Source organism: Oratosquilla oratoria, chromosome 16 (assembly GCF_046742065.1).
Source record: "Oratosquilla oratoria isolate Oo_2021 chromosome 16, ASM4674206v1, whole genome shotgun sequence".
Classification (NCBI taxonomy): Eukaryota; Metazoa; Arthropoda; class Malacostraca; order Stomatopoda; family Squillidae; genus Oratosquilla; species Oratosquilla oratoria.
This window is the reverse complement of record NC_134792.1, coordinates 47,767,201-47,792,967: the sequence shown is the minus strand read 5'-3', so window position 1 is coordinate 47,792,967 and position 25,767 is coordinate 47,767,201. Positions and strand designations below refer to the sequence as shown.

Below are 25,767 nucleotides of genomic sequence, written 5' to 3'. Positions count from 1 at the left end.
AGCGATACGTCGTCTCGGGACTACAGTAATTATGAGATACTGTTGAGTACGAAATATTATTAAAATCAACGTTGTCAAACAAAAATTGCCTGTCCTCCATGACTTCAATAAATCAATAAATGTGACATTTCCTTTTGAACAGTGTCTCATATACGAGGTATTTGCTTTGATAATGTAGTCTATTACGTCTTATGACGTTATATCGGCGAGCATCTCATTTTTTCATAACTAGCGTACAATAAAGGTCAAATAAGCACCAATTATGTATTTTTTCTATGTTTTCTATACGAATTAATAACTGATTGCTGATTTTTCATTGTATGAAATAATACAATGAAAAATATGAAGAATCAATTTCCTGGTATATATGATATTTTAATTTTGGAAGTATGCCTAATAGGTAGAAAAGGGAGTTTACGCAATAAAGATTATTAGAGACGACCAAAAAGATGACTGTTATCATAATGGCCGACCAAATGATGACTGGGTCATCACAATGGCAACACGTACTATATATGTCATTGTATATTAAGATGTTATCACTTTTCGCCACGGTTAAGGTTGTTCAACACTAGTTGTAAATACCATTATAACTATAGAGGCACTTCTTGTGGACGGCGGTCAAGGTAAGCCTTGTTTGAACCCTACCGCCATTGGGGACCACAATGTAAATAACTAATAAGTCCAAGAGACATTCTTGTGTTGTCCTCGAACTTCTCAGTAAAAATAGAAGCTAGAAGACCTAACAGGTTATATCGTAATTTATTGCCTGATACTAGCGAATCTATGAAACAATGTTTTCTGGCGTATTGACACGATATCGTCGAGGTTCCCGCCTTATTTAAAAAGTGAAATTAGGTATTTGAGCTGGCTTAAAAAAATACTTTGGTAAAACTGGCCGTTGACCCAATTAATTGACCAATCCTAATAAGATTTATCATTCCCTGTATGCCAAAGTTAAAGTATAGCTTCATTGTATTCTGTAGCAATATTAAATATACTGTATTGTCATCGAGGTGTTACATAGGTGAACACATTCACAATGATCATGGATCACGCGTACTCGTGATTAACAGTTGTTTTCTCTCGAATGAGAGTTCATAGCTGTAACTGTGTGACCAAACAATATCATTGCTGAAGGAGAGAACTGTATCGTCGAAATACTCCTTACTCTGGAGCTCTGCGCAAACTCGGACCATCAAACTCGGATATCCGAAGCGCAAAGATGTCAACTAATACATCAGCAAGTCAATATGGAGAAATGTAGTTGAGGGGAACTAATAAGGCTAAAGAAGAGATGCCACGGATATTAATAGAATAAACTGGTTTAGCCAGAACGAAGGAAATGTGCCACCTGGTGAGGAAGGAATTACTTTGGATGGGTAAACCCACTAATGGAGTGCCAAGCTCATGAATGTGATGTACAGATAGCAACTAAAAAAGTACTAACATAAAAAAAGACATGGTCCAGATTGGTTGGGGATAAATAACTAGGTCTAAGTTCTTAAACATTTGGTCTGCCTATCCTCAGGAAAGTTCAACACACTTATTCCTTGGAGTTCAGTAGGGGGAGGGGGGGGGGGCAGTGCTTTCTGCTGGGAAGTTAGGCTGGGTTTGAGCGATACGTGAATGCACTTAACTAAAAAAATATATAAAAAGGCTTGCAGTTATTTTGATTAACCTAGTCAATTCTTGTAAAAGGTGTGAGTAAACACCCTCTTGACCCCATAACATGGACATCAAACCTATAGATGATAGTATATGACACGAGACCTAAATAAACTTATCAGGTTTCTGTGTGGGAGGGCCTTATAATGACTATAAGGCCCTCCCACACTGACACTATAATAGTTTCTTGGAGTCCCCCCCCCCATTGTGTTTGTATGATATCTGCTCTTTAGATTGTCTAGCATTGAATACATTTGACTTTTTGTTTTTATTTTTTTATTTTCAGTGACAGATCAGATTTACAACAGTAAATGGGAATGGCCTCTGCAGGCTGTATAGGAAAAGAAGCAACTTTTATAGAAAGGCTTGATATTCACCCAAGAATTATTGAATCAGCAAAAAGAAGTATGATATAATTAATATTTGTTTTTATATCTATCTAAGAGTTCTTGAAATTAACATTAATATTGTAGTGCTTATGAAAATGACAATATTTTGATATCTTTGCTAATCTCAACCTTCTACAATATCATACCCCTAATCAATCAATATTTTCCCCCAAGTCACTTTCAGGAGACATGCAATACCCAGATAATTGGCCACAACCACTGGTTTGATTCATAAGTCACTGAGAAGAGATATCCTGTAGTTGTCTGGACAGAGTAAGATGAAGGCAGTGTATAATGAGGTTCTCTGTGGGAAGGTTTTGGTTTCTGAGTGTAAATGTTCTGTTGGGGTGGTTGTAGGGTAGCCAGTTATTATTCTTGATGTATTTCCTCCCACTTTTCACATAAGGAGAGCTGACAACTGGTAACTACTTTCCTTATCCTATTACTAACCAGTGACATAGAAACAGTCCTACACTAATGCAACAGACATTATGTTAGCTTTCTTCCAATCCCAGGGCAATATCCCATTTTCTAGTGAATGCACAATTAGGCTATGAATCTTAGACACCAGTTATGTACCCTTTTTTAACAATTGGTATTCTTCAGATGGTTACACAAGTGCATGGAGTATAATCAATAGCTCTCCAGAGGATATTGAACAACGGTCAGGGCTGACAGCAGCAGAAACAACCCACCTCATATCATGTGTTGTAAATGCCACTATCAAGAAACCATGTACTGGTGAGTATCTCATTCAAAACATTTAGTTCTAACAGGGAGGATACTAATGTTATTCTAGGTTTATAATTTCTTTATATCTGGGATTATAATCATGAAGAAATATACGCATCCTAGTCCTCTCTCATTCTGAATCAAGTTGACCCTGTCATTATATTCCAGGTTAATTTCTGTCTTATCAGCAATATAATTAAAATGTGTAAGTTGATCTCTTCTCCATTTTTCTTATGGTAATTGATAAAGATTAACTAAAAGGGATTCAAAAGCCTGCATAGCTAATCCTATGAGTACTGGGATTAACAACAATGGAAGAAGTATGTGAGAAGAGAAACTTGTGTTATCCTCGGCAATTGTAATTGTTATTTCGAAATATGTGTTCTTTGCATTATTTGCACTTCATGTATATCGATTCATCACCAATTAAACTTAACATTATCATTATTTTTATATAAGACCATACAAAAATGCCAAGAGGCCATAGGTCTTTTGCAAGTTAGTCGAGGCTATCGATTTATTGGTTTTGACATATCAAAATCTTGAGTCAATATGATATCTATTCTTGATAACCTCATGATTTGCAGCATGGCAGATGTTTCAGTGTCCAGATGTGGTGCCAGGGCCTTACCCATGTATCTCTTTTGGATGCCAATCACTTAATAAAATCCTACAGGGAGGGCTCCCAATTAGAAGTGTCACAGAAATATATGGGCCAAGTGGTAGTGGAAAAACACAGGTGGCACTGCAGCTAGCAATTCAAGTCCAACTGCCAGTTAATGCTGGTGGCCTTGGGAAAGGTTAGTACAGTTCTAGCAAGTCATGATACTAGATTTATTTTATGACATGACTGGAATTCATTGTGTTAGTAGACAACCTAACCGGCTGCTAGTCTAATCTTTTGTCATAGGTTGAACAATAAAGTTAATAGATAAGGTCATGGCCAAGGAAAATGGTTTAATAAGGATTATGTGTGTTTGCAGTGGTAAATAGAACTAGTGAGCCTACTTTGTCTTTTCATTAACATTATGGTTTGTCACAACATAGTTTAGTGATACTTTACACTTCATTGGTGTGATGATGCTCTTTATTGATTTTATAAATCATATCATGAAGGACTTCAGGCTACATTAAAGTATCATCCACACACAACCACTCCTATCTCCCACCCCCAACAAGGTAGTGGATGGGAGTGGAATGGGTGGGAGTGGGTGCATACCTTTGACTCGGTTACCTCCCTTTTATTTGAAAGAAGCCCTTTGTATAGAGATAGATCAATCATGAAAGACTAGTATTCATATCATGACAGTAGATTGTAGCATCCACATTTTTAAGACCAAGGGTACACTCCATGAAGATAACCTGTCCATCTTATACAAACTTCTCAAGTATTTCAAATGATGTATACTTTTAGTGATACACTTGAACTGTGCAGGTACTGCATATATATGCACAGAGTCCCAGTTCCCTGCTCGGCGCCTTCGCCAGATGGCAGACCATTGCAGGGTGCATCACCCATTTGCACAGTGCTCACCCAACTCCTCCTCACGATCACTTGATAAATGGACTAATAATATTCATGTGCAACACATAGCCAACATGGTGAGTGCAAGACTTGTTTAAGGAGGTGCATAAATATTCAGTCCTATAATTTGGATAAAGATGGTCAGGCCTCAATCCCTTCCATCTGAATTGTTCATCCTCACCTGAAACTAATCCCCAAAATTTTTGTCATGTAAATGTACTTTCATGTTCAAAAAGATTAGTAGATGTTATCCCTTACTCTGCAGGAGGACTTACTAAACTGCATACAGAAACAGCTGCCTATGCTCATGCAGCATCGAGAGGTTGGGTTGGTGGTGATTGATTCAGTGGCTGCAGTGTTCCGTGTTGAAGATGCCCAAAGCCAAAGCAGAAGCCAAAGTTTGACAGCCCTTGGCTATGCTCTCCATCAGTTAGCCATGACTAAGAATCTTGCTGTGCTGGCTCTTAACCAGGTATGCTTAAGTGCTTCTAACAAGCAATGGAAGAAAGTTCAAATGTAAGATGTATATTAAGTATTACACTGACCCAGGGCAGTGGACAAGGTGCAGGGATGACCCATCATCTAGGAGGTGCTAAGATGGGAGGGAGGGTGGAGGGGAGTGGAGTGTATTTAGGGATGGAATGGATGGGAATGATTTTATGCCTTTTTCTTTTTGGCTATCTCCTTGTAAGGGGGAAAAAGCCTTGGTATATGTGTGTATATGTACAACAAAGTTGTATGGCATCATAATATAGAGGATGAGGAAATAAGGAGAGGGAAACATTTTGGTAAAGGAAAAGGTGTAGCTCAGATGTTTGCACTGAGACAGATTAGGGAGAAAGCATGCATTAATGAGTATGTGATTATAATATACAGAAAAGGAGCTATGCTCAAGGATTCCTGTCCTTCTCCAATAATCATTTTGTTAAAAGTTTGACTATGGTTTTAGATGGCAATATGTCCTCTTTTAGGATATTCCATGAGTTGACACATCTATAGATAAAGCCATTTCTTGATATCCTTCAGGTGTGTAGTCTGTTTCAGTGTTTTCATGGTCTCATGATGCATGATGATATATATACACATACTAAAAGACCTTTACCCCTTATAAGGGGTTAGCAAGTTGAAGCATTCTTCCACCCTAAACCCATCCAAAGACCCATTCATTGTCCTTCCCATTTTAGCACCTCATTTATGAGGGTCATCCCTGTTCCCATCACAATACAGCAAATCACATCATTTCCACAGCAAGGCCTGATAGACAGAACAGGTTTATTCCCACCCATTCATCATATACGTGAATAGTTCCACTATACAAGGGAAACAGGGAGAAGTATGAATGTAGTAGCTGTAGAGGGAATTGTCTGTAAAATTAGTCAGTAAGATGTATGTTAAGATGTCAGTAAAGTGGCTGAAGCTGCTCCCAGGGATCGGTGCCACCTGCATGAGAGCTGGTGGCAGTGATATGTTGTGGCTGGTTTGCCCCCAACTCTTCAGGTTGGGGTGTGGTTCCATGACAAAGACACTGCCACACCAGGACTGACAGAAACTGCGGTGGACTCATCACCCTGGTCCACTTGTCCATCTGTTTTGTGGAGACAAATGACACTACCAAAACCCTCCTCTGTACTACAGACAACACTAGTGAAACCCAGTCAATCCAAATCTGAGCAAATAACAAATCCACAATGACAACAGTTAATATGTACATTAACCCCCATCATCCCCCATAGTTCCAAACACCTTTTGGACCTAACTTTAACCAAATTGCCACCATCCCTAACCTTATCTTAGGTGGTGACTTCAACACCAAGTCATAGGCCTGGTATGTCAACAACCCTGACACAGACCAAGGGTTTGATCTACAAACACAACTTGACTCACATAATCATATACATATCCCCCATCAAGCCCTTCATCTCCTGACATAAACATTCTGTTCCCCTTCCTAACCCCAACAATTTCATGGAAAGTGGTCAGAGCCCTTGGATCTGCCCACCTTCCAATCATCATCACCAACAAAACATGATGCACCCTAGTTGGCCACAGACACACATACACCAATTACAAGAGAGCAAACTGGGAAGTTTTTACTAAAGAGACAGAGCAACAATTTGAGACCCAAAACAGTACACCAATCACATAGACACCGCTGTGCACACTCAATGTAATCATACAAAGTGTAGAGGCAACAGAAAATCATGCAACCCCAACTTCGCACCAGAAATCCAAGGCCTCTTCAGATGAATTACACTGAAAGACTATACCCCTACACCTATCCCTCAGAAAATAGCAGATCAAATACAAGCACTAAACACTGAGATTAACAACAAAATGCATGAACAAAAACACAATATTGGTAAAAATTTGTCATCACAATCACAAAACATACAGCAGAAAATTTTACAAGATACTCAACAGCATTACACTATCCAATGGTAACACAACACACTCTCACACAGCAATAACCACAATGGCAGTCAACTTACTCTGAGACAACAAGCAAATACACTCATAAATCATTTTGCACAGACAAGCCATCTCACCCCTCACCCTGACCACTGACACATTATTTGAAGTAAGAAAGATTTCCCAAAAGACCCAGACTACACACCTTTCATAGGCAGCCAGATGAAACATATAATCCATAACCTCAAGCACTCACCCACCTGTGGACCTGATAATATAAGCGACATCCACCTAAAACACATTGGACCACATGGCATACACACTCACCAACATTGCAAACCACAGCTATTCGTACAACAATATACTCTTCATCTGGATGCATGGGAAAATCATCACCAATCCTACTTCTCTGCATCCCCTCCAAAGGCATAGTATGCCTCATACTACAACTTGTCACACCACATACCCCATTTGCTGAATCACAACATGGTTTTAAACAACTACAGTTCACAAATCGTCATCTGATAAACTTCACACACAATTTTTTTTTATGGCATCAGGTCAGATAAGCCCCTACACAGAACACCTCTCATAACACTAGACATCAGCAAAGCTTTTGATGCCATCCCCCATCACAATCTCACAAACAGAATATATAACAGACATGAACAATAATACCAAAAGATCAGCCTGTGTGTCATATAATGACCAATCATCTTGCACCAGAAACTTTAAGAATGGAGTACCACAGAGCTCAGTTCTATCCCCCCTACACTCTTAAATGTATACATACATCACAGTGAAAAATGTAGTAACACATTTGTAAATCATAACTGACACCACATTTGGAAGAAAGAGTTGAATAAATGAATCTATATATTTCGATTGCTAACTGCAATCCTCTTCAGTAGTACAACTTGTCACACCACTACTGAAGAGGATTGCAGTTAGCAATTGAAATATATAGATTCACTTATTCAACTCTTTCTTTCTTCTGACTGTGGTGTCAGTTGTGCTATACATGCATGATATACCCACACTCAACACCTCAGAAATACAAATCTCTCCCTATGCAGACAACATAACAATTACATGCACATACTGTAACACAGACAAAGCTGCAGAAATACTACAACCATACCTCGATATTTGGTTCAGTACAAATAGCCTCGACCAAATCTACAACCACACTTCTCACCATTTGGACAGTGTAACACAAATACATACCATGCCTCTATATCAATAGCACTCTCATACCACACTACATTCAAGATTCTTGGTGTAACAAGATTCATCCATGTCATTCAAACAGCACATCACAAACATAAGGACTAAATGCACACTTAGACTTAATGCATTTAAATAAACTGCAGGAACAACATTTGGACAAAACAAAGAAACTAATACTACAGTATACAAACAGTGCATATGTTCAGTGATGAGTTGTGTGAGCCCTTCATGGGCTCCTAATCTCTCTAATCAACACCATAATGCCCTTCAGACCATACAGAACAAAGCCCTAAAGACAATTACAGGCTGCACAAATACAACACTTACAGGCTATTTACACCTTGAAATGAAAGTCCTCAAAGTCAAGGATAACTTTGAGATGAGAGGCACACAGACACTTGCCGCAGCCTCCACAAACACATCACACCCACTACACTACATAGCAGAACATCCACACATGCCAAGAAACATCAAAACAACACCTAAATATGTAATTTTTGCAGGAAAATTAATTTTTCCCTGATACAAACCTGAGGTACTCCTTACAATAGGATACCTTCGCGTAGCGCGAATATTTCTACTGCGAAATTAAAATCCTCACTCTGTGGGTCTGGGCAACACTTATCCTCAGTAAGGGGCCCCATTGGGGCAAGGGGGGGGGGGCCCTTGCCCTCCACCACAAGTCTCGCACACTATAACCATTCTCTGAGCCAGGTATGAATTAAGCACAAGGTTTGTCAGGCAAGGAGAAGGAACTGTTTAGAGGGGTGGTTGAGGAGGGCCATTAAAGGTAAGGAGTACCTCAGGTTTGTATCAGGGAAAAATTAATTTTCCTGCGAAAATTACATTTGTTCCGAAGAATACAAACTCTTCGGTACTCCTTACAATAGGAGACTCAGACTTAGGAGGGAAGGAAGTTGTTATCTAGCCTGGGAAACCGCTGTAAGGAAAATCTAGTGTGCTAAGACTATGTTGACCAGACCCCTATACATTCCCCTCACTTTGAAGTGCACCCCTTTCTGTTCCCTGGAGTGGAGACAGACAGGTTATAATCACTTTTGTACCACTGAAGGGCTTGAATTGATTCCCTTGGAATGCTTGAGAGCCCGCGGGTAAGGTAAGGGAATGTAAGAGTATGAGAAGGACTTTGGAAAGTTATCCCTGCAGTTGCCGAGCCAGAACCTGGATGAGTTGTCAGGGTCGGCTGTGTGCTCTTGAGGAGGGGTATATCATTTTCAGGACTTCTTGGGCAGCCACTATGGGGCCCAAAGATAAGTTCCCTAAAGATTCCCACATAACTTCTTTGAGGTAAAAGGAAGTGAACGTATTCTGGCTCTTCCATATACCTGCTTGAAGAACCTGGTTGACTGACAGATTCTTTCTGATGACTAGGGAGGTCCCTACTGCCCTCAGGTCATGGACAATCTGTGTGGTTCATGTCGCAGGCTCTGCGGATGACTTCCATTGTCCAGTAAGAAATGGAATTCTTAGTGATGGGCTACCTTTAGTAGAGATGAACAACCTCTTTAATTCTGGTCGAAGATGTTCGGTTCTCTTGAGGTAGGTCCGGATGGCTCGTACCGGGCATAGAACTGTTTCAGTCTATTCTCCCCCTGCAAATTCGTCTAAGGACGGAACACTAAAGGACCAGAATCTAGGGTCGGATTTGGCAGGATCTTGGTTTTTGGCAATGAATTGAGGCATGAAAGTGAAGGAGACCTCTTTCCATCCTTTGGAATGGGCGACTCTATAAGAGATGGCATGTAACTCCCCTACTCTCTTGGAAGATGCCAGGGCTAGCAGAAAAAACTGTCCTCTAGGTGAGGTCCTTCAGATGTGCCTCTCGGAGAGGTTCGTAAGGGGGACCCCACAGAGAGTTCAGGACTAATGCCACATCCCGCGGAGGAGAACTGATTTCCCTGGGGGGGCATGATCTTTGAAGTGCCTGAAGAGCATGGAAATTTCCGGTGAAAGGGCTAGGACCATGCCCTTCAGAGAAAACACCTGATTTAGAGCTGCCCTAGAGCCTTGTACTGCCGAGAGGGAGATCTTCTTGGACTTCCTGAGGAAGTGGAAGGAGGCAATCTCAGGAATGGTGGCTCGATCTGGGACTAACTTCCTGGAGTGGCACCAATTTGCAAAGGCATTGCATTTCCCTTGATAAAGGTTAGCTGAGGAAGAGCGAATAGGAGCGGACATGTCCTCTGCCACTTCTCTGGGAAAACCCTTCTTTAGGAGGATCCGGACCCTAGTCTGAATGCGTGAAGATTGAGTGCTGAAGGGTTCTTGTGCCAAGGCCCGTTGATGGGTGGAAACAGAAGATCTGGTCTTCCCTGAAGGGCCAGAGGCTCTTCTACTGCTAGCTCGAGGGCGTCCAGAAACCATGGGGCTTCGGGCCACCAAGGAGCGATCAAAGTCATCCGAAGGTAGGATGCGTGTCTTGCTCTCAGGAGTACCTTCTGGAGCAAGGGAAATGGTGGGAAAGCGTAGGAGTCCAGGTTGTCCCAACTTTGCAGAAGAGCGTCTTCTCCTGCTGCCAGAGGATCCGAGAAAGGGCTGAAATATATTGGGAGTTGGTGATTCCATCTCATTGCAAAAAGGTCCACTAGAGGGGAGCCCCATTTGCTGAGGATGAAGTTCGCTACCTCTCGATAGAGGGACCATTCTGTGTTGATTATCTGATTCTTCCTGCCGAGGTGGTCAGCCCAGACATTCCTCTTCCCCGGGATGTAGCGGGCTTTGAGTGACACCTGGAGATTCTTGGCTAGGTTGAGGATGTCCATCATCAGAAGGCATAGTTCCTGGGAGACTGTGCCCCCCTTGCTCGTTCAGGTAGGCTACTACCGAGGAATTGTCTGACATTATGCCCACTACTTTCCTGAGACTTGATCCTTGAAGTGATGGAGAGCCAGGAGTACTGCTTTCAACTCAAGCCAATTGATATGGGCTGTCCGCTCGACTGTGGACCAGGAACCGCTGATGTGATCGTCGTTGAGGTGGGCTCCCCAGCCCTCCTTGGAGGCATCGGAGAACAGGAGGACTTCGGGGGGAGATGGGCCGAGGGGCATCCCCATGAGAAGGTTGCATGGGCCTTCCACCAGAGAAGAGAATCCTTGACTTCTTCGGTGAGGGAGATGTGTTGTAGGGGTTCTCCCTCTTGCGGGGCCCACTGAGACTTGAGGAGCCACTGTAGCGGTCGCATTCTTTGTCTACTCCTGGGGATTAATTTCTCTATGGAGGCCATATGGCCCAGGAGGATTTGGCATTGTGTCGCCGTCAGGAACCTGGTCGATAGTGCCTGTGCAACTAGAGAAGCGAGATTCTGGATCCCCTTTTCTACTGGGAAGGACTCCATTAGGGAGGAGTCCAGGACCATACCCAGGTACGTGACTCTCTGTCTTGGTAAGAAATCTGACTTTTCCGGGTTGACTACTGTGCCCAATTTCAGGACAAAGGTTAGGACCATTCTCAGGTGTTCTTGGCATAGCTGGGCGGAATGTGCAAGGATCAGCCAGTTATCCAAGTAACGGAGTAGTTGAATTCCCCTGGAGTGGGACCACGCTGAAACGAGGTTGAACACACTGGAGAAGACTTGGGGTGCTGTGGAAAGTCCGAAGCAGAGGCAGGGGAAGTGGAAGGTGTTGCCCCTGTGGATGATTCTGAGGAATTTCCTGGAGAAGGGATGCACTGGTATGTGGAAATAGGCATCTTGGAGGTCCAGCGACACCATGAAGTCCCCTTCCCTGATAGACGCCCTTACGGACTCTGGGGTGTCCATTCGGAACTTCGTCAGGGAAAGGAACTTGTTGAGTGGAGACAAATAGATGACTGGTCTCCACATCCCTGTTGTCTTTTCTACTAGGAATAGCCTTGAGTAGAACCCTGGGTCCGGAGTCGAGACTTCCTCTAAAGCTCCTTTCTGGAGCAGAACGGAGGATTCCTCCGCTAGGGCCCGCCTGCGAGCCGAGTCCGGGTGGAAGCTGCTGACTTGGATGGGATAGGGGGAGAGGTTTGGGACAGTGGGAAAGGGAAGACAATAGCCTGTCTTAATGACTTAGTAGGTCCAGTCTTCCGCCCCGGCCTCTTCCCATGCTCTCCAGTAGAGGGAGAGGCAACCCCCTATCTTGTGCGGAGGTGCTGGCGAATTCCTAGGATTCCTGTGGGGGAGTCCGGAGCCTCTATAATGTTTGCGCTTGCGTCTAGGATCTCTAGTCGTAAAGGGACGGGGCTTTCCTGTCTGCCTTTTCGACTTGGAGTGGAGGGGTAGGGAATCAGCATGCGGGTTAGAAGGGGGGCCCTCTTCAATGGAGCATAAATTTCTCTGAGGAGGGGATCACTGGGGTCTCCTAGGACGGTGTCTCTCCTGCGGGACTCAATGTTGGCCCAAGACGTTAAGAGGCAGGCCGCTTGATGCTTCAGAGCTCTGCTCGAGCTTTCCCATAGAGCCTGGAGGTTGCATTCCCCTTGGGGTTGCAGCCTGGGTAAAAACTCCCTTACTGAAGCCAAGACGCGTTCCAGCCAGGAGTGCACCGCGAGAGAGAGAGCCAGGCCCTGAACGAGGTCCCTGGATTCTCTGCCGGAAAGGATGACGTTTCTTCTGAGCAGTGAATCCACGTCCGCTTTGACAAGCTCTGGTAACCGAGCCGGGATCAAGGCTGCTTAAGGTTTGTCCCTGATGGGAAGTAGAAGCGTTTTTGCTGTTCCACCGGAACAGAGCGCCAACGCGGTTTTTCGGTTGCCCGCTTTGTGAGTGTGTCGGAGGCCTGGTTCATGGCTCGTACCGCTGTGTACTCCATAGGAGTTGGTTTTGTTGTTTGAGAATTGCCCGTCCTGAAGATTTCAGACTCGAACGTGACTTCCACTTCTTGTGGAAGGCTCAGTTGATTAGTTCTCCTAACTTTAGAGAGGATCTCTGAGCAGGAGGGTGTAACAACCATCGGGGATTCCGACTGGGAATCCTGCGAAGTTTGGTAACTTGCCCTCTCATCCCCGGCGCTGTGGACGTCGTCGCCGTCGTGGCTGGCGCCTGTCCACCCGCGACTAACGCGCGCGTGGGTACACCTCGGGCCTCCTGCCCCCCGGGCATAGAAAGGGTTCCGTGAATGACCCGGCTCGTCTTACGATTGGAGGAAGGAGGACTGCGGGACTCCCGAGAAGGAGGAGAGGCCGAAGCGCTCGTCGGCTCCAAAATCGGGTCCTTTGTCCGTGGGGGGGGTGAGCTGCCGGGCCGCGTCGCGGGGGGGGGGCCGCCTGCGGACGCATCCGGGAAAAATCTCGTACTCGGGGGATAGTTCGCGGGGGTCAGAGGCGCATACCCGTCGAAGCTAACCGCCTTGGGTGATGGAATAGGAGGTAATTTGGCTTGAGATTGACTCGAGGTAGCCGTTGTACAACCTTTCCGTCTACTACGTTTTGAAGGAGGGGGGCCGCGTCGCGGGGGGGGGGGGCGCCTGCGGACGCATCCGGGAAAAATCTCGTACTCGGGGGATAGTTCGCGGGGGCCAGAGGCGCATGTCCGTCGAAGCTAACCGCCTTGGGTGATGGAATAGGAGGTAATTTGGCTTGAGACTGACTCGAGGTAGCCGTTGTACAACCTTTCCGTCTACTACGTTTTGGAGGAAGGGGAGAACTGCCCTTGTCCTCCGCCAGCGCAGCATACCTTCTCTTTGTTTCGGGTGAGCGGGGAAGGGATCTTCCCTGCGCGCGTACTTCGTTCTTTGCCTGCACTTTCTTGTGAGCATGAAAATACGCGGACCACTGCTTATCGTCCCAATGAGCAAGCGACCTCATCCGGGAAAAATCTCGGACAGGAACGGTAGCTAGAGGTGGCCTGAGGCGCATGTCCGTCTACGCTAACCGTCCTGGTTAAAGGAATAAAGGACAACTTGGCTTCCTGTCTACTACGCCGTGGAGGAGGGAGAGAATTGCTCGTCTCCTCTGAAGCCGTAGTCTGCCTTCTCTTGTTTTTGGGGGGTGAAGAGGGAAGCCACTTTCTATGCTCGCGCACCTCCTCCCCTGCATGCGCCTTCCCGTGAACATGAAAGTACACGGAACACTGACTATCATCTCACTGAATGCACGTCTCACACGGGGATGAAGGCGAACACTCAAGAGCTATACACTGGAAACACCAAATGTGAGGATCCACCTGGGCTGGCGGTAAGGGGGGTGAGATAAAGGGATCCGGGACATAATCCCTCCCTGACACAATCCCCCCGGACAAAATACCTCCGGACAATATCCCTCCTGGACAGAATCCCTCCACAAAACTGAGCGGGCTGGACAAAATCCCCCCACATCATTCAGATTAGCAGCTCTCCTATTATATACTATCACATGCAAAGCAACTATCTTACCTCACATTACCGAGGTGCTAATGCATACAGTACAGACATTTATATACTTGTTTGAATAAATCATTTATGAAAAAGTATATATGAAAATATTATATACCTTAAAATACATAAATAAACATATACTCACATATACAGTCAAATACTATATGAGAATATATATTAAAATACATTAATATATAAATACATTAATATATTAAAATACATAAATAAACATATACTCTAGGAGGGATTCTGTCCAGGGGGGATATTGTCTTGGGGGGATTCTGTCCAGGAGGGATATTGTCCGGAGGGATTTTGTCCGGAGGGATTATGTCCGTGGGGATTGTGTCCAGGAGGGATTATGTCCGGACACCGAGATAAAGGCATCTCCCTTCGGCGAAGGCACCAAACCTCTCCTGAACCACAACAATACTGGAACCAGAGTCCATACTTACAGTGAAGGGCAGGATACCCGGTGGCGGTTAAGGGAACAATACTTAAGAAATTCCAGGACACAGGACGGTGTAGGGAAAACCCCGATGAAATTGAAGGACGACGAACTCCTCTGCGTCCTGGAAGTGAGCTGGCGACAATCGAAGCGGGTTGCTCGATTCTCGGCCCATACGTAAACAGAGAACCAGCGAGTAATTAACGGTTCGCTGCCGCTCCAACAATGAAGTTTGACTGAGAATCGGCCCACCAAGGGGGAAACCGACAAAAACTAAACATGTATAATAGAGAGATGTTAACGCGGTCACTACTGCGAAGAGAATGGATATAGTGTGCGAGACTTGTGGTGGAGGGCAAGGGCCCCTCCCCCCTTGCCCCAATGGGGCCCCTTACTGAGGATAAGCATTGCCCAGACCCACAGAGTGAGGATTTTAATTTCGCGGTAGAAATATTCGCGCTACGCGAAGGTATCCTATTGTAAGGAGTACTGAAGAGTTTGTATTCTTCGGAACAAACTTATATCACACACAAATACTCTCTTTCTCCACAACCACAAGACACCAGCCTCCAGAAGCATATCCATAATCATATCCCTCACTGCTCCACCAACAAACTGAAATACATTGCTGCATGCTAGATCCCCTGAAAGGACAGACTGTGGTATGGCCACCATCTAGCCCCTTTAAGTTATCAGAAGAGGCTGGATGAGCATTGCAGATAACTGCCCAGGATGTAACACTTCACCCCATACTATACAACACATTATGGAAGACTGCATTGTACACAATCATGCACACCAACAACACAATATATACTCAATAAAGGATTTGTAGGAATAATTTATTCCAGATGTTGTTGTCCTCAAGGAGACGGGACTGCTTGGCCAGACAGTCTAGGGAATGATAGCAGCAACAACAAAAGTGAAGTGGCCTTGCTGTGGATATGCTGTGTCTTGTTGCATTGCTTCTGACCCAGGGTAGTGGGTGGGATACAGAGATGACCCAGGGTAGTGGGTGGGATACGGAGATGACCCCTCATCCATGAGCAGCTAAGATGAGAGAGAAGAGGGAGGAAAGGGTGGTGGATAGGAGTGGAATGGGTGGGAGTGGGTATGACTTTTGACCAGGCTACCTCCCTTGTAAGGGGGAAAAACCCTTGGTATATAGATAGATGGAAAATGTATGGAAAGTGTTGAGAAGATTAGGAGGGGAATAGAGGAAGTAATTGGAGAAGAGCAGTGTAGATTTAAGAAAAGAAGAGGGTGCATAGATAAAAATTTTGCAGCAAAACAGGTATGTCAGAAGTTTTTGGACTTACTTAGAGAAGGCATATGACAGGGTTGACAAGGCATTACAGAGCATGTTGCAGATATTTGCAAAGTGCTGAGGGAGGCCAAAAACATTCACATAAGTATATGAGCCTGTTGTGTGTTGGGGAGGAGGAAGGTTAATGAGAGAGTGAATGATTTGAGGTGAAGGTGGGGCAGTGTCAGGGTTGTGTAATGTTGCCATAGTTGTCCAGCATGTATACAGATGGAGTGGTGAGATAGGTTAATGCAATAGTGCTAGGCAGGATTTTGGTGTAGGATATCCATTTTCTTAATTGGAACCTTGCTGTGGAGTTAAATGTGGTTCTTATGAGTAGTGTTATGTGTATAACAATATTGCTGCTTCTTTCTACTGACCAAAACCAGTGATTACTACATATCTTAATATGTTCATTTCCATGTATGTTTTCACTGTCAGGTCCAAGATGTGTGGGCTGAAGGACATTTGCATATAAAAAATGAGACCTAAGGTTTTAGGGATTTTGTCCAGCGGTAGCTGGCCATTTATTTTGCAGTGTTTCTTTGATTCATGGTTTTGGGCAAAAAGGGTCAATTTCTGAGAGGAAGCTGTCATTGTGTTTTGTCACAGCCAAAGTTCCAATTTGCCATAGTATATGTTTTTATGACAGCTGTTATGTAGTTGCTTTTGTTTGACATTAAAGTCAATACAATATTACAGGTCACCAGTGCAAGAGGTCATGATGTATTACATGGATCATTTGATGACTTTGTGCCTGCTCTTGGGCTGGCTTGGAGTAATCTCATAACCACACGCCTGGCTTTGTCACGAAAGTACCCACAGTCTCAGCAGTGTGTAATTCCTGTAAGGAATCTTGAAGTACATTTCTCCCCCTGGCTACCACGTGCTTCAGCAAATTTCATCATCACTGAAGAAGGACTAAAGGATATGATGAATCCAAACTAGCTGCACCTATTATTTTTTTTTCCATAGGGGCAGAACAAGGGAACTAGGGACTATATTTTTCTATTGCTTAGGGCAAAGAGTATGTCTTGTCCCAGTCACCCCCTATATAAGGAGAATTAAGGGCTTTATATGTGCAAGGAAAGTAGACAAGCACACACCTATTTCATACAATTAAACATGCATATATACATATACCAAAGGCTTTTCCCCTTTACAAGGGAGGTAGCCAGAGTCAAAGGCACAAATCTACTCCCACTCATTTCATCCCCATATATTCCACTCCCATTCACCACCCCTCCCTCCCTCTTTACTTGGTTCCTCCTGGATGACAGGTCATCCCTGCATCTTGCCCACTGCCCAGGATCAGAACCAATGCAGCAAGACACAGCACATCCACAGCAAGGCCGCTTCATTTAATTGGTGACTTCCCCTCATGCAGAAGAAGAGAAGATGGAGAGAAATCTGTTTGGGCTGTGTCAAAATATTATTCACACATACTCTCTCTCCCTCCCCTCATCCACTCCCTTCCATGCATCACAGCATCATCCATACACAACCATTGTCCACTCACCCCAATCTTCTGTCTTCTTCGTTCATTCCTCAACAGATATTCCCTCTTTCCCAATGACCCTTTTACCTCATCCAGGGCCCCAACAAGGGGAGGGGGCAATGCCCCGGGACAGCAATTTTTTTTTCCTTTCTTTTTTTTTCTTTTTTTTTTTTGGGGGGGGGGGTACTTTTGGTGAAAAAAAGGTAAAGCAAATTCACCCTTATGTACTTTTAATGCATTATTTATTTATCATGAGTTGTGTGTATGAATGATGTGTGTATAAACATTGTTTTGTGAATGAATGTTACATGTGAATCATGCTAGTGACCATCAGATGTGGAAGGTGGTGGTAGTGGTGGTGTGTGGGGGGGCGGCACTTACCCATGTCAGGGCCCTGACCCCATCCATCCATCTCATCCTTGGTTGCCCTCTCATTTTTACTCCCACCACCTCTGCCTTCCACACCTCTTACTAATCTTTATTCACTCATTCTTTCCATGTGTCCAAAACATCCCAATAATCTTTCATCAACCTTATCTCCCAATTCCCTTTCCACCCCTGCTCTCCTCATTTTTCATTCTATCCAGCCTAGTAACCCCTACCATACTTAGGTATTTCATCTCAAACACATTTAAACTTTTCTTCTCTTATATTCTGTGGTACTGCCCCATACAGTGCTGTTGGCACAATCACTCCTTCATACAATCTCCTCTTAGCATTCATTCCCAAATGTCTGTTTCTCATTACACTTTTTAGTACCCTAAGGCATTTACTTGCTTCTCTTAATCTACATTCTATCTCCACCCCACTCCTCCCTTTCCCACCACATTTGCACCCAAGTACCTAAAGCTGTCCACTTCCTCCAGTCTCTCCCTTAATACTCCCAATTTGCTGCCATCCTCTCCCCTTGTACATCTCATCACTACATTTACCCACATTTATCTTCAACTTCCTTCTTTCGCACACCTTCCCAAACTCTGTCACTAACTTCCTTAATCCCTCTTCTGATCCTTACCTTTTCCTAAAGCTTTCTCAATATCTACTTTACAATTAAAACCCACATGATACTTTTCCTGTCTCAACATTTTGTGTATGGAGAGTCCTCTGCATCATTTTGGTCAAGGTTGTGGCCAAGTGATTCCAGAGTATGTGTCTGTGTTATAAGAGTATTTTTAATTAAAGTACATCCATGTCATTTAACCTCTTTGATATGATGAAGCCTACGTAAGTGTCACGAGGCATGAGTGGGTATATGAGGATGCCATTGTTGGCATCTTGATTATATTTATTTTGTAGTTGTAACTAAATGACCCTCGAATTCTGTGAACTGGTTTGATCACTTTTTCTGTGTTTATTATTATTCAGAGTGAAAGAGAATGAGTAATACAGCAGTGACTTTATATTTTATAATGCAAATAGTGTGATGCATTGTACATTAGGCATCCAATGCTGTGCTTGAGAATTTGACTTGTATTGAAGAGGCTAAACAACACATCACAAACAAAAGAAAAAAATCCACACCTAAGACTAAATGTGCTTAAATCAATTGTAGGAACAGCATTTGGACAAAACAAAGAAACTAATGCTATCTATATACCAAGGGCTGTTTCCCCTTACAAGGGAGGTAGCCAAGTCAGAATGCAGGTACCCACTCTCACCCACCCCCCTTTCTTCCCTTTCGCCTTAGCTCATCATGGAGGACAGGTCATCCCTGTATCCCACCCACTGCCAAGTCAGAGGCAATGCAACAAAACACAGCACATCCACAGCAAGTTCATTTCACTTAATCAGCGACCTCTCCCCCTCATGCAGAAAAAGAGAAGGGAGAAATCCCTTTGGGGTGCATAAAAGTGACATTCATGGAAAAACGCCCCCCCCCCTCCCCACTTCCTTGCATCACATTATCATCTACAATGGCCACTAATTTTTTTTTTACATTTAGGATTTTAGGATAATAACAATCAAAAGTAGTGGTTACTAGCCTTTTATTTCCACTTTGGTGCTACACTTAATTGTTTGACATGTTCCCCTTATTCTTAATAATTATCTGGATCCTGCTGTGGTGTCCAGTCCTTGTATTTCTTGCAGAATGCTAGTCTTTTCTTCTTCATGGCCCTCCATCCCAGTACTGTTCCACCAAGAAAGCTGGGCTTTGGTGCACCAAGGAAGACTTCTACACACACTGACAAGGTCCTACGATGAGTACAATCAGGCCTATCCATTACAGCCATTGGACTACAGAAAAAGCATCCAAAACTACTGAAAAACATCTGTCAGAACCATTCAACATCAGCTCCAAAAAGACCTAAAATTACCTGCTCAATGTGCTGCCAAGAAGTTACTGCTCACGGAGCCAATGAAGAAGAAGACTAGCATTCTGCAAGAAATACAAGAACTGGACACCACAGCAGTGGCTGAACATCATGTTCACCGATGAAATCACCCTCAGGCTGGTTTGGGGGAAGCTCCAAGATCGTCCGTTGACCAAGTGATGTGTCAATATTTGACCCGTGGTACACGGTCAAGACAGTAAAACATTCAGTGTGGGGTGCCTTTAGTGGAAAAAAGGGCAGGGTGGACTCTACATTCTCCCCACAAATGTGACAATGAAAGCAAGTAACTATATTGAGGTTTTGAGGGATCACATGATCACTCCCTGGGATATTCTTGAGTGTGACCACTTCATGCATGTTGGTGCTCCCTCTCACAGGCCCAAGGCAGTGAAAAAGTTCCTTTCTGACCATAATATTAGTGTCTTGGAGTGGCCAACCTAAACCCCATTGAAAATGCCTAGAACCAGATGAAAAACAAGCTGGAAAAGTCACGACTCACAAGCATCGCTGTCCTGAAGGAGGACCTAAAGATGTGGGCAACAATGGATACCACCTACTTTGCTGAACTTGCCAATTCGATGCCCAGAAGGATCCAGATAATTATCAAGAACAAGGGGAACATGTCAAAATATTAAGTGTAGCACCAAAGTGGAAATAAAAGGCCAGTAAGTACTTTTGATTTTTATTGTCCTAAAATCCTAAAGGTCAACATTTTTTTTGTGGCCACTGCATATGCAACCATTCTCCACTCGCCCCTATCTTCCTTGCTCAACAGATATTCACCTCTTGCTCAATGCCCCTTTCACTCCATTCATCTCATCCACAATTGTCTCCTCAAAATCACTCCCTCCACCTCTGCCTTCCATTCCTCTCTTACTAAACTTTCCATGTATCCAAACTATCCCAATACTCTTTCATCAGTGATATCTGCCATCTCCTTTTCCTTCCCATCTCTCCTCCTTGTTTCTGACTCTATCCAGCCTTGTAACCCCTCTGAATCCTCTCTCCCCCAAAAGGACAGAGTCCACCTGGCCAGACTGATGCAGCCACTTTCCATCCCTTCTAAGCTACCAGAAGAGGCTGGATGACCACATCGTTGATAACTGTCCAGGATGCAACACTTCACTTCATACTATACAACACATTATGAAAGACTGCATTGTACTCAACCACACATGCCAAAAGCACAGTACTGAATACATTCTATAAGGGATTTGTGGAAAAACCGTTCCTACCATGATATTCTTAAGGGAGGCAGGACTGCTCAGCCACACAGTCTAGGGAACAGTAACAAAAACTCCACCATTGTCATAGGGTTTTGGTTATCAGTAGGAGAATTGAGTGCTGAATATACTGTCAATCTCAGTCACTTCCTCACTCTTGGTAGCAATTCCCAGATGGGAGTTTAACCCTGGGCAGCATTTTGTTTCCCTTCAGGATGCTTCCACTTCAAGGTCTTACTTCATTCTAGGTAGCAGACAAGACAGTGTTGCAGTATTTCAAATTAGGACTGATGCCAGCTAAGAAAAACCTGACTTGCAGATAGCCTGGAATCTGTTAGGGCCCAACTGCCAGTACTCACTCAAAATTAAGTTAGATAGTTAACATGGAGACCACTGCAGCCACCACATGACAGTTCAGCTTAGCAAAACAATAGATGATGTATCCACTCTGCCAGACTTCCTTAAGCATTTTCACTGTTCAGCATTGTAATTGATTTAGGTCATCCATACCCACTAAAGACTACCACATCCCTTTTTATCCAAATGTTTGTATGTAACAGACTGCAGCTCTTTAAATTTGGAAGAAAATTTAGCTCCTTTTCTTAACCTACATTTTATTTTTCTGGGTAACATCTCATGGGGACAGAATACTGGTGACACTAAAGGATAAATAAAATAAAATCCATTCAACTAAATAACTTTTATTTGATGAGACGTACTAAAACTAAGATAAAAGAGGCAAAGAGGACAGCAGACGTGAAATGGGGTAAGTATCACAAAATTTGAAGTAATAAAAAAGATGTTTTGGAAAGAGGAAGAGGGGCGAATCAAGTTGGGAAGAAAAGGTAAAAGGTGCAGATGGAGAGATGATAATGTAAGACGGTAGTAAGAGGAAGATGGGCAGAGTATTTTAGGGAGTTGCTAAATGTGAAGGAGGATAGGGAGGGAAAGGTAGTTGCAGTGGGAAGCATTAAGAAAATGACAGTGATGAGTGAGGGGAATGGAGGAAAGATGAGGTAAAGGCAGTTGTTAAGACTGAGAGCAGGTAAGGCACCTGGGTTGGATGGGTGTTATGCATAATGTCTAAAAACAAAGGTACATTGATGGTGGACTGGGTGGTGAGGCTATTTAATGTTTGTTTCAGAGAGTAGAGGACTGGAGGGGTGCCTGTATAGTTCAACTTTACAAGGGAAAAGGGGACAGATACAAGTGTAGTACTTTTAGAGGGATCAGTTTGTTAAGTGTAGTTATGAAGGATTAGGAGAGGAACAGAGGGAGTAATTGGCGAGGAACTGTGGGTTTAGGATATGTAAGGGTTGTGTGGATCAGATTTTTGTGGTAAGACATGTGAGAAAGCTTTAAAAGTAAGGATATTTTTGGGGCTTTTATGGATTTGGAAAAGGCTTATGACAGGGTAGACAGGAAGACACTGTGAGAGGTATTGCAGATATATGGGATAGGAAGAGAGCTGTCAAGAGGAGTCAAGAGTTTTTATGATAGTAGAGCTTGTGATAGAATCAGAAATGGAGCGAATAGTTTGAGACGAACGTGGGACTTGACCAAGGTTGTGTTACATTGCATTGGCTGTTCAATCTATAAATGGATAGGATGGTGCAAGAGGGTAATGGGTCGGGGATTGGAGATGGTTAAAGGTAATGGAGAAAAGTGGGAGATAAGCCAGTTGTTTGCTGAAGACACTGCAGTTGTGGCAGGATTACAGGACGGATTGAGGAAATTAGTGACAGTGAAGAGATGTACAAGGGGAGAAAGTGGCAGCAGACTGGAAGTATTAAGGGAAACTGGAGGAAGTGGATAGTTTTAGATACTTGGGTGTGAATGTGGTGGGAAAGGGGGGAGTGGAGATGGAGGTAGCATGTAGATTGAGAGAAGCAAGTAAATGCCTTGAGCAATTAAAAAGTGTAATGAGAAATGGACATTTGGGAATGGATACTAAGAGGAGACTGTATGAAGGAGTGATTGTGCTGACAGCACTGTATGGGGAAGAAACATGGAACAAGAGAGGAGACTGAATGTGTTTGAAAAGTATGGTACAAGTTACTAGGCTCGATAGAGGAGGAGAACGGGGGTGGAAAGGGAGTTGGGAGATAGGGTTGATGAAAGAGTATTGGGATGGTTTGGGCACATGGAAAGAGTGAGTGATGATTAGTAAAAGAAGTGTGGAAGGCAGAGGCAGGAGTAAACATGAGGGGGAACCAAGGATGAGATGGAGTAAAAGGGTAATTGGGAAAGAGGGGAATGCCTGTTGAGGAATGACAGTAAAAGGCAAAATAGGGGTGAATTGAGAATGGTTGTGTATGGATGATGCTGTGAAGCATGAACAGTAGTGGGTGGGGGATGAGGATACACGTGAAAAATAAATTGACACAGCCTGACATAATTTCTTCCCATCTTCTCTTTTTCTGCACGAGACGGAGAGGGGGCGAGTTACCGATTTAATGAAGTGGCGTTACTGTGTGTATTGTGTCTTGCGACACTCCTTCTGACCCAGGGCAGTGGGCAAGATGCAGGGATGACCCATCACCCAGGAGGAGCCAAGATAAGGGGGAGGGAGGGGGGTGGTTGAGTGTGGAGTATGTGGGGATGTAATGGGTGGGAGTGGATTTTATGCCTTTGTTTTTTGGCTGCCTCCCTTGTCAGGGGGAAAAAAGCCTTTGGTATATGTAACATCCCATGAAAACAGAATACTGGTGACACTATAGGATAAATAAAATCATATAAAATCCATTAAACTAAATCACTTTTATTCGAGGAGACATACTAAAACTAATTAATAAAAAATAAAAACTAAATTCTATAAAAGGGCCACTACACAAATTTGTTGTTACATAAAACATTACAAATTGTCCTAAAAATGACGCATACATTGGTTCCAACATGTGTTTTGTGCAAAAGAGAAGCTACAATTTTACTTCCACTTTAATCACACAGGATTATTCATTTGAAAAGAAAATGAAAGGAGAGTAACTACAAGATGGCATGTCTACAAGAATTACTATCACAAAATCTATGTAGAAAACGAGTAGAAGCATCTTACAAAACAATTTGTTTGGCCTATGTGAAGCTTCATCCATTCATTAAAATCCAAACAAATTTCCATCAAAATGTTTGATCATATATACACAAATCAAATGTGAAATTTGTACTCCATCATGGATGAGTCCTCAATGGTAGGAGAACAAAGGAGCACTCACACACTTGTCACTGCCTAGAAGTCACTGTCTTCATCATCATCCTCAATTGTGTAAGTTACAGTTTTGCGGGCACGGCCAGACTTCTCTCTTGGGTTGAACTCTGGTGATTTAGTCTTTGCCTGGAAGTTCAAAGAAACAAAACTTGAACATACATACAAGATAAGCCGTTTACAAAATAAGTTAAGCTGCACTGGAGTAATGGAAGGGAAAATGGCAATATAGATTTTTATACAGAAGGAGTAATTGGTGAGGAACAGTGTGGATTTAGTACAGGTAGAGGTTGTGTAGATCAGATCTTTGTGGTAAGACAGATATGTGAGAAAGCTATAGGAAAGGGGAAGGATGTTTTTTGGGCTTTTATGGATCTGGAAAAGGCTTATGATAGGGTACACAGAAAGGCACTGTGGGAGGTTATGCAGATTTATGGGATAGGAGGAAAGCTTTTGGGAGCTGTCAAGAGTTTTTATGAGAGTAGTAGAGCATGTGTCAGGATTAGAAATGGAGAGTGTGAGTGGTTTGAAGTAAAGGTGGGACTTCGTCAAGGATGCGTTATGTCGCCCTGGCTGTTCAACTTATACATGGATGGGGTGGTGCGAGAGGTGAATGCTAGGGTAGTGGGTCAGGGATTGGAGATGGTTAAAGAAAATGGAGAAAAGTGGGAGGTGAGCCAGCTGTTATTTGCGGACGACACTGCGCTTGTGGCAGGGTCAGAGGAGGGATTGAGGAAGCTGGTGGCAGAGTTTGGGAGAGTATGTGATAGAAGAAAGCTAAAGATAAATGTGGGTAAAAGTAAGGTGATGAGATGTACAAGGGGTGAAAGTGGCAGTAGACTGGAAGTGAACATTAAGGGAGAGCGACTGGAGGAAGTGGATAGTTTTAGATACTTGGGTGCAAGTGTAGCAGGAAAAGGTGGAGTGAAGGTGGAGGTAGAATGTAGATTGAGAGAAGCGAGTAAATGCCTTGGTGGTATAAAGAGTGTAATGAGGAATAAACATTTGGGAATGGATGCGAAGAGGAGACTGTATGAAGGAGTGATTGTGCCAACAGCACTGTATGGGGCAGAAACGTGGAACATAAGAGAAGAAGAGAGAAGGAGTTTGAATGTGTTTGAGATGAGGTGTCTGAGAAGTATGGTGGGGGTTACTAGGCTGGATAGAGTGAGAAATGAGGTGAGGAGGAGAACAGGGGTGAAAAAGGATTTGAGAGATAGGGTTGATGAAAGAATATTAGGATGGTTTGGACACATGGAAAGAATGAGTGAAGAAAGACTAGTAAAAGAGGTATGGAAGGCAGATGTGGAGGGAGTGAACATGAGGGGACGTCCTAGGATGAGGTGGATGGATGGGGTGAAGGGGGCTTTGGGGAAGAGGGAAATGTCTGTTGAGGAAGGAAGGGAGAGGACGGAAGACAGAGGTGAGTGGAGAATGGTTGTACAGGTAAACGTCGACTTACGATGGCA

General features: G+C 43.6%; 2 protein-coding genes across 8 annotated transcripts in view; one reads left to right on the top strand and one right to left on the bottom strand.

Annotated features, from left to right (window-relative positions):
- The first annotated feature begins 500 nt into the window (after positions 1-500).
- Positions 501-21,753, top strand: LOC143033983 (DNA repair protein XRCC3-like). Of its 3 annotated transcripts, none has more exons than XM_076199757.1 (7): positions 501-626; positions 1,955-2,073; positions 2,664-2,798; positions 3,377-3,589; positions 4,225-4,391; positions 4,580-4,786; positions 16,745-21,753. In XM_076199757.1, exons 2-7 carry the CDS (start codon positions 1,980-1,982, stop codon positions 16,988-16,990), a joined length of 1,062 nt encoding a protein of 353 aa, XP_076055872.1. In that variant the 5' UTR covers positions 501-626; positions 1,955-1,979; the 3' UTR covers positions 16,991-21,753. The 3 variants fall into 3 exon arrangements, with proteins under 3 accessions (XP_076055872.1, XP_076055873.1, XP_076055871.1); XM_076199756.1 differs by lacking the exon at positions 501-626 and adding an exon at positions 993-1,357; XM_076199758.1 differs by lacking the exons at positions 501-626; positions 3,377-3,589 and adding an exon at positions 976-1,357.
- Positions 21,754-23,836: 2,083 nt separating this feature from the next.
- Positions 23,837-25,767, bottom strand: part of Top2 (DNA topoisomerase 2) — a 69,770-nt gene continuing 67,839 nt past the window's right edge. For all 5 annotated transcript variants that reach the window (XM_076199752.1, XM_076199751.1, XM_076199753.1 and 2 more), the window contains one exon: positions 23,837-24,427. In XM_076199752.1, the coding sequence (XP_076055867.1) occupies positions 24,323-24,427 (105 nt within the window). In that variant the 3' untranslated portion in view covers positions 23,837-24,322. The remainder of the gene's footprint in view (positions 24,428-25,767) is intronic.

Excerpts from the sequence above, each read along its gene's own strand:
- LOC143033983 (XM_076199757.1), top strand. The coding sequence starts at position 1,980 with ATGGGAATGGCCTCTGCAGGCTGTATAGGAAAAGAAGCAACTTTTATA. Across the intron at positions 3,590-4,224 it reads TGCTGGTGGCCTTGGGAAAG|GTACTGCATATATATGCACA; the intron begins GTTAGTACAGTT and ends TGAACTGTGCAG. Across the intron at positions 4,392-4,579 it reads TGCAACACATAGCCAACATG|GAGGACTTACTAAACTGCAT; the intron begins GTGAGTGCAAGA and ends CTTACTCTGCAG.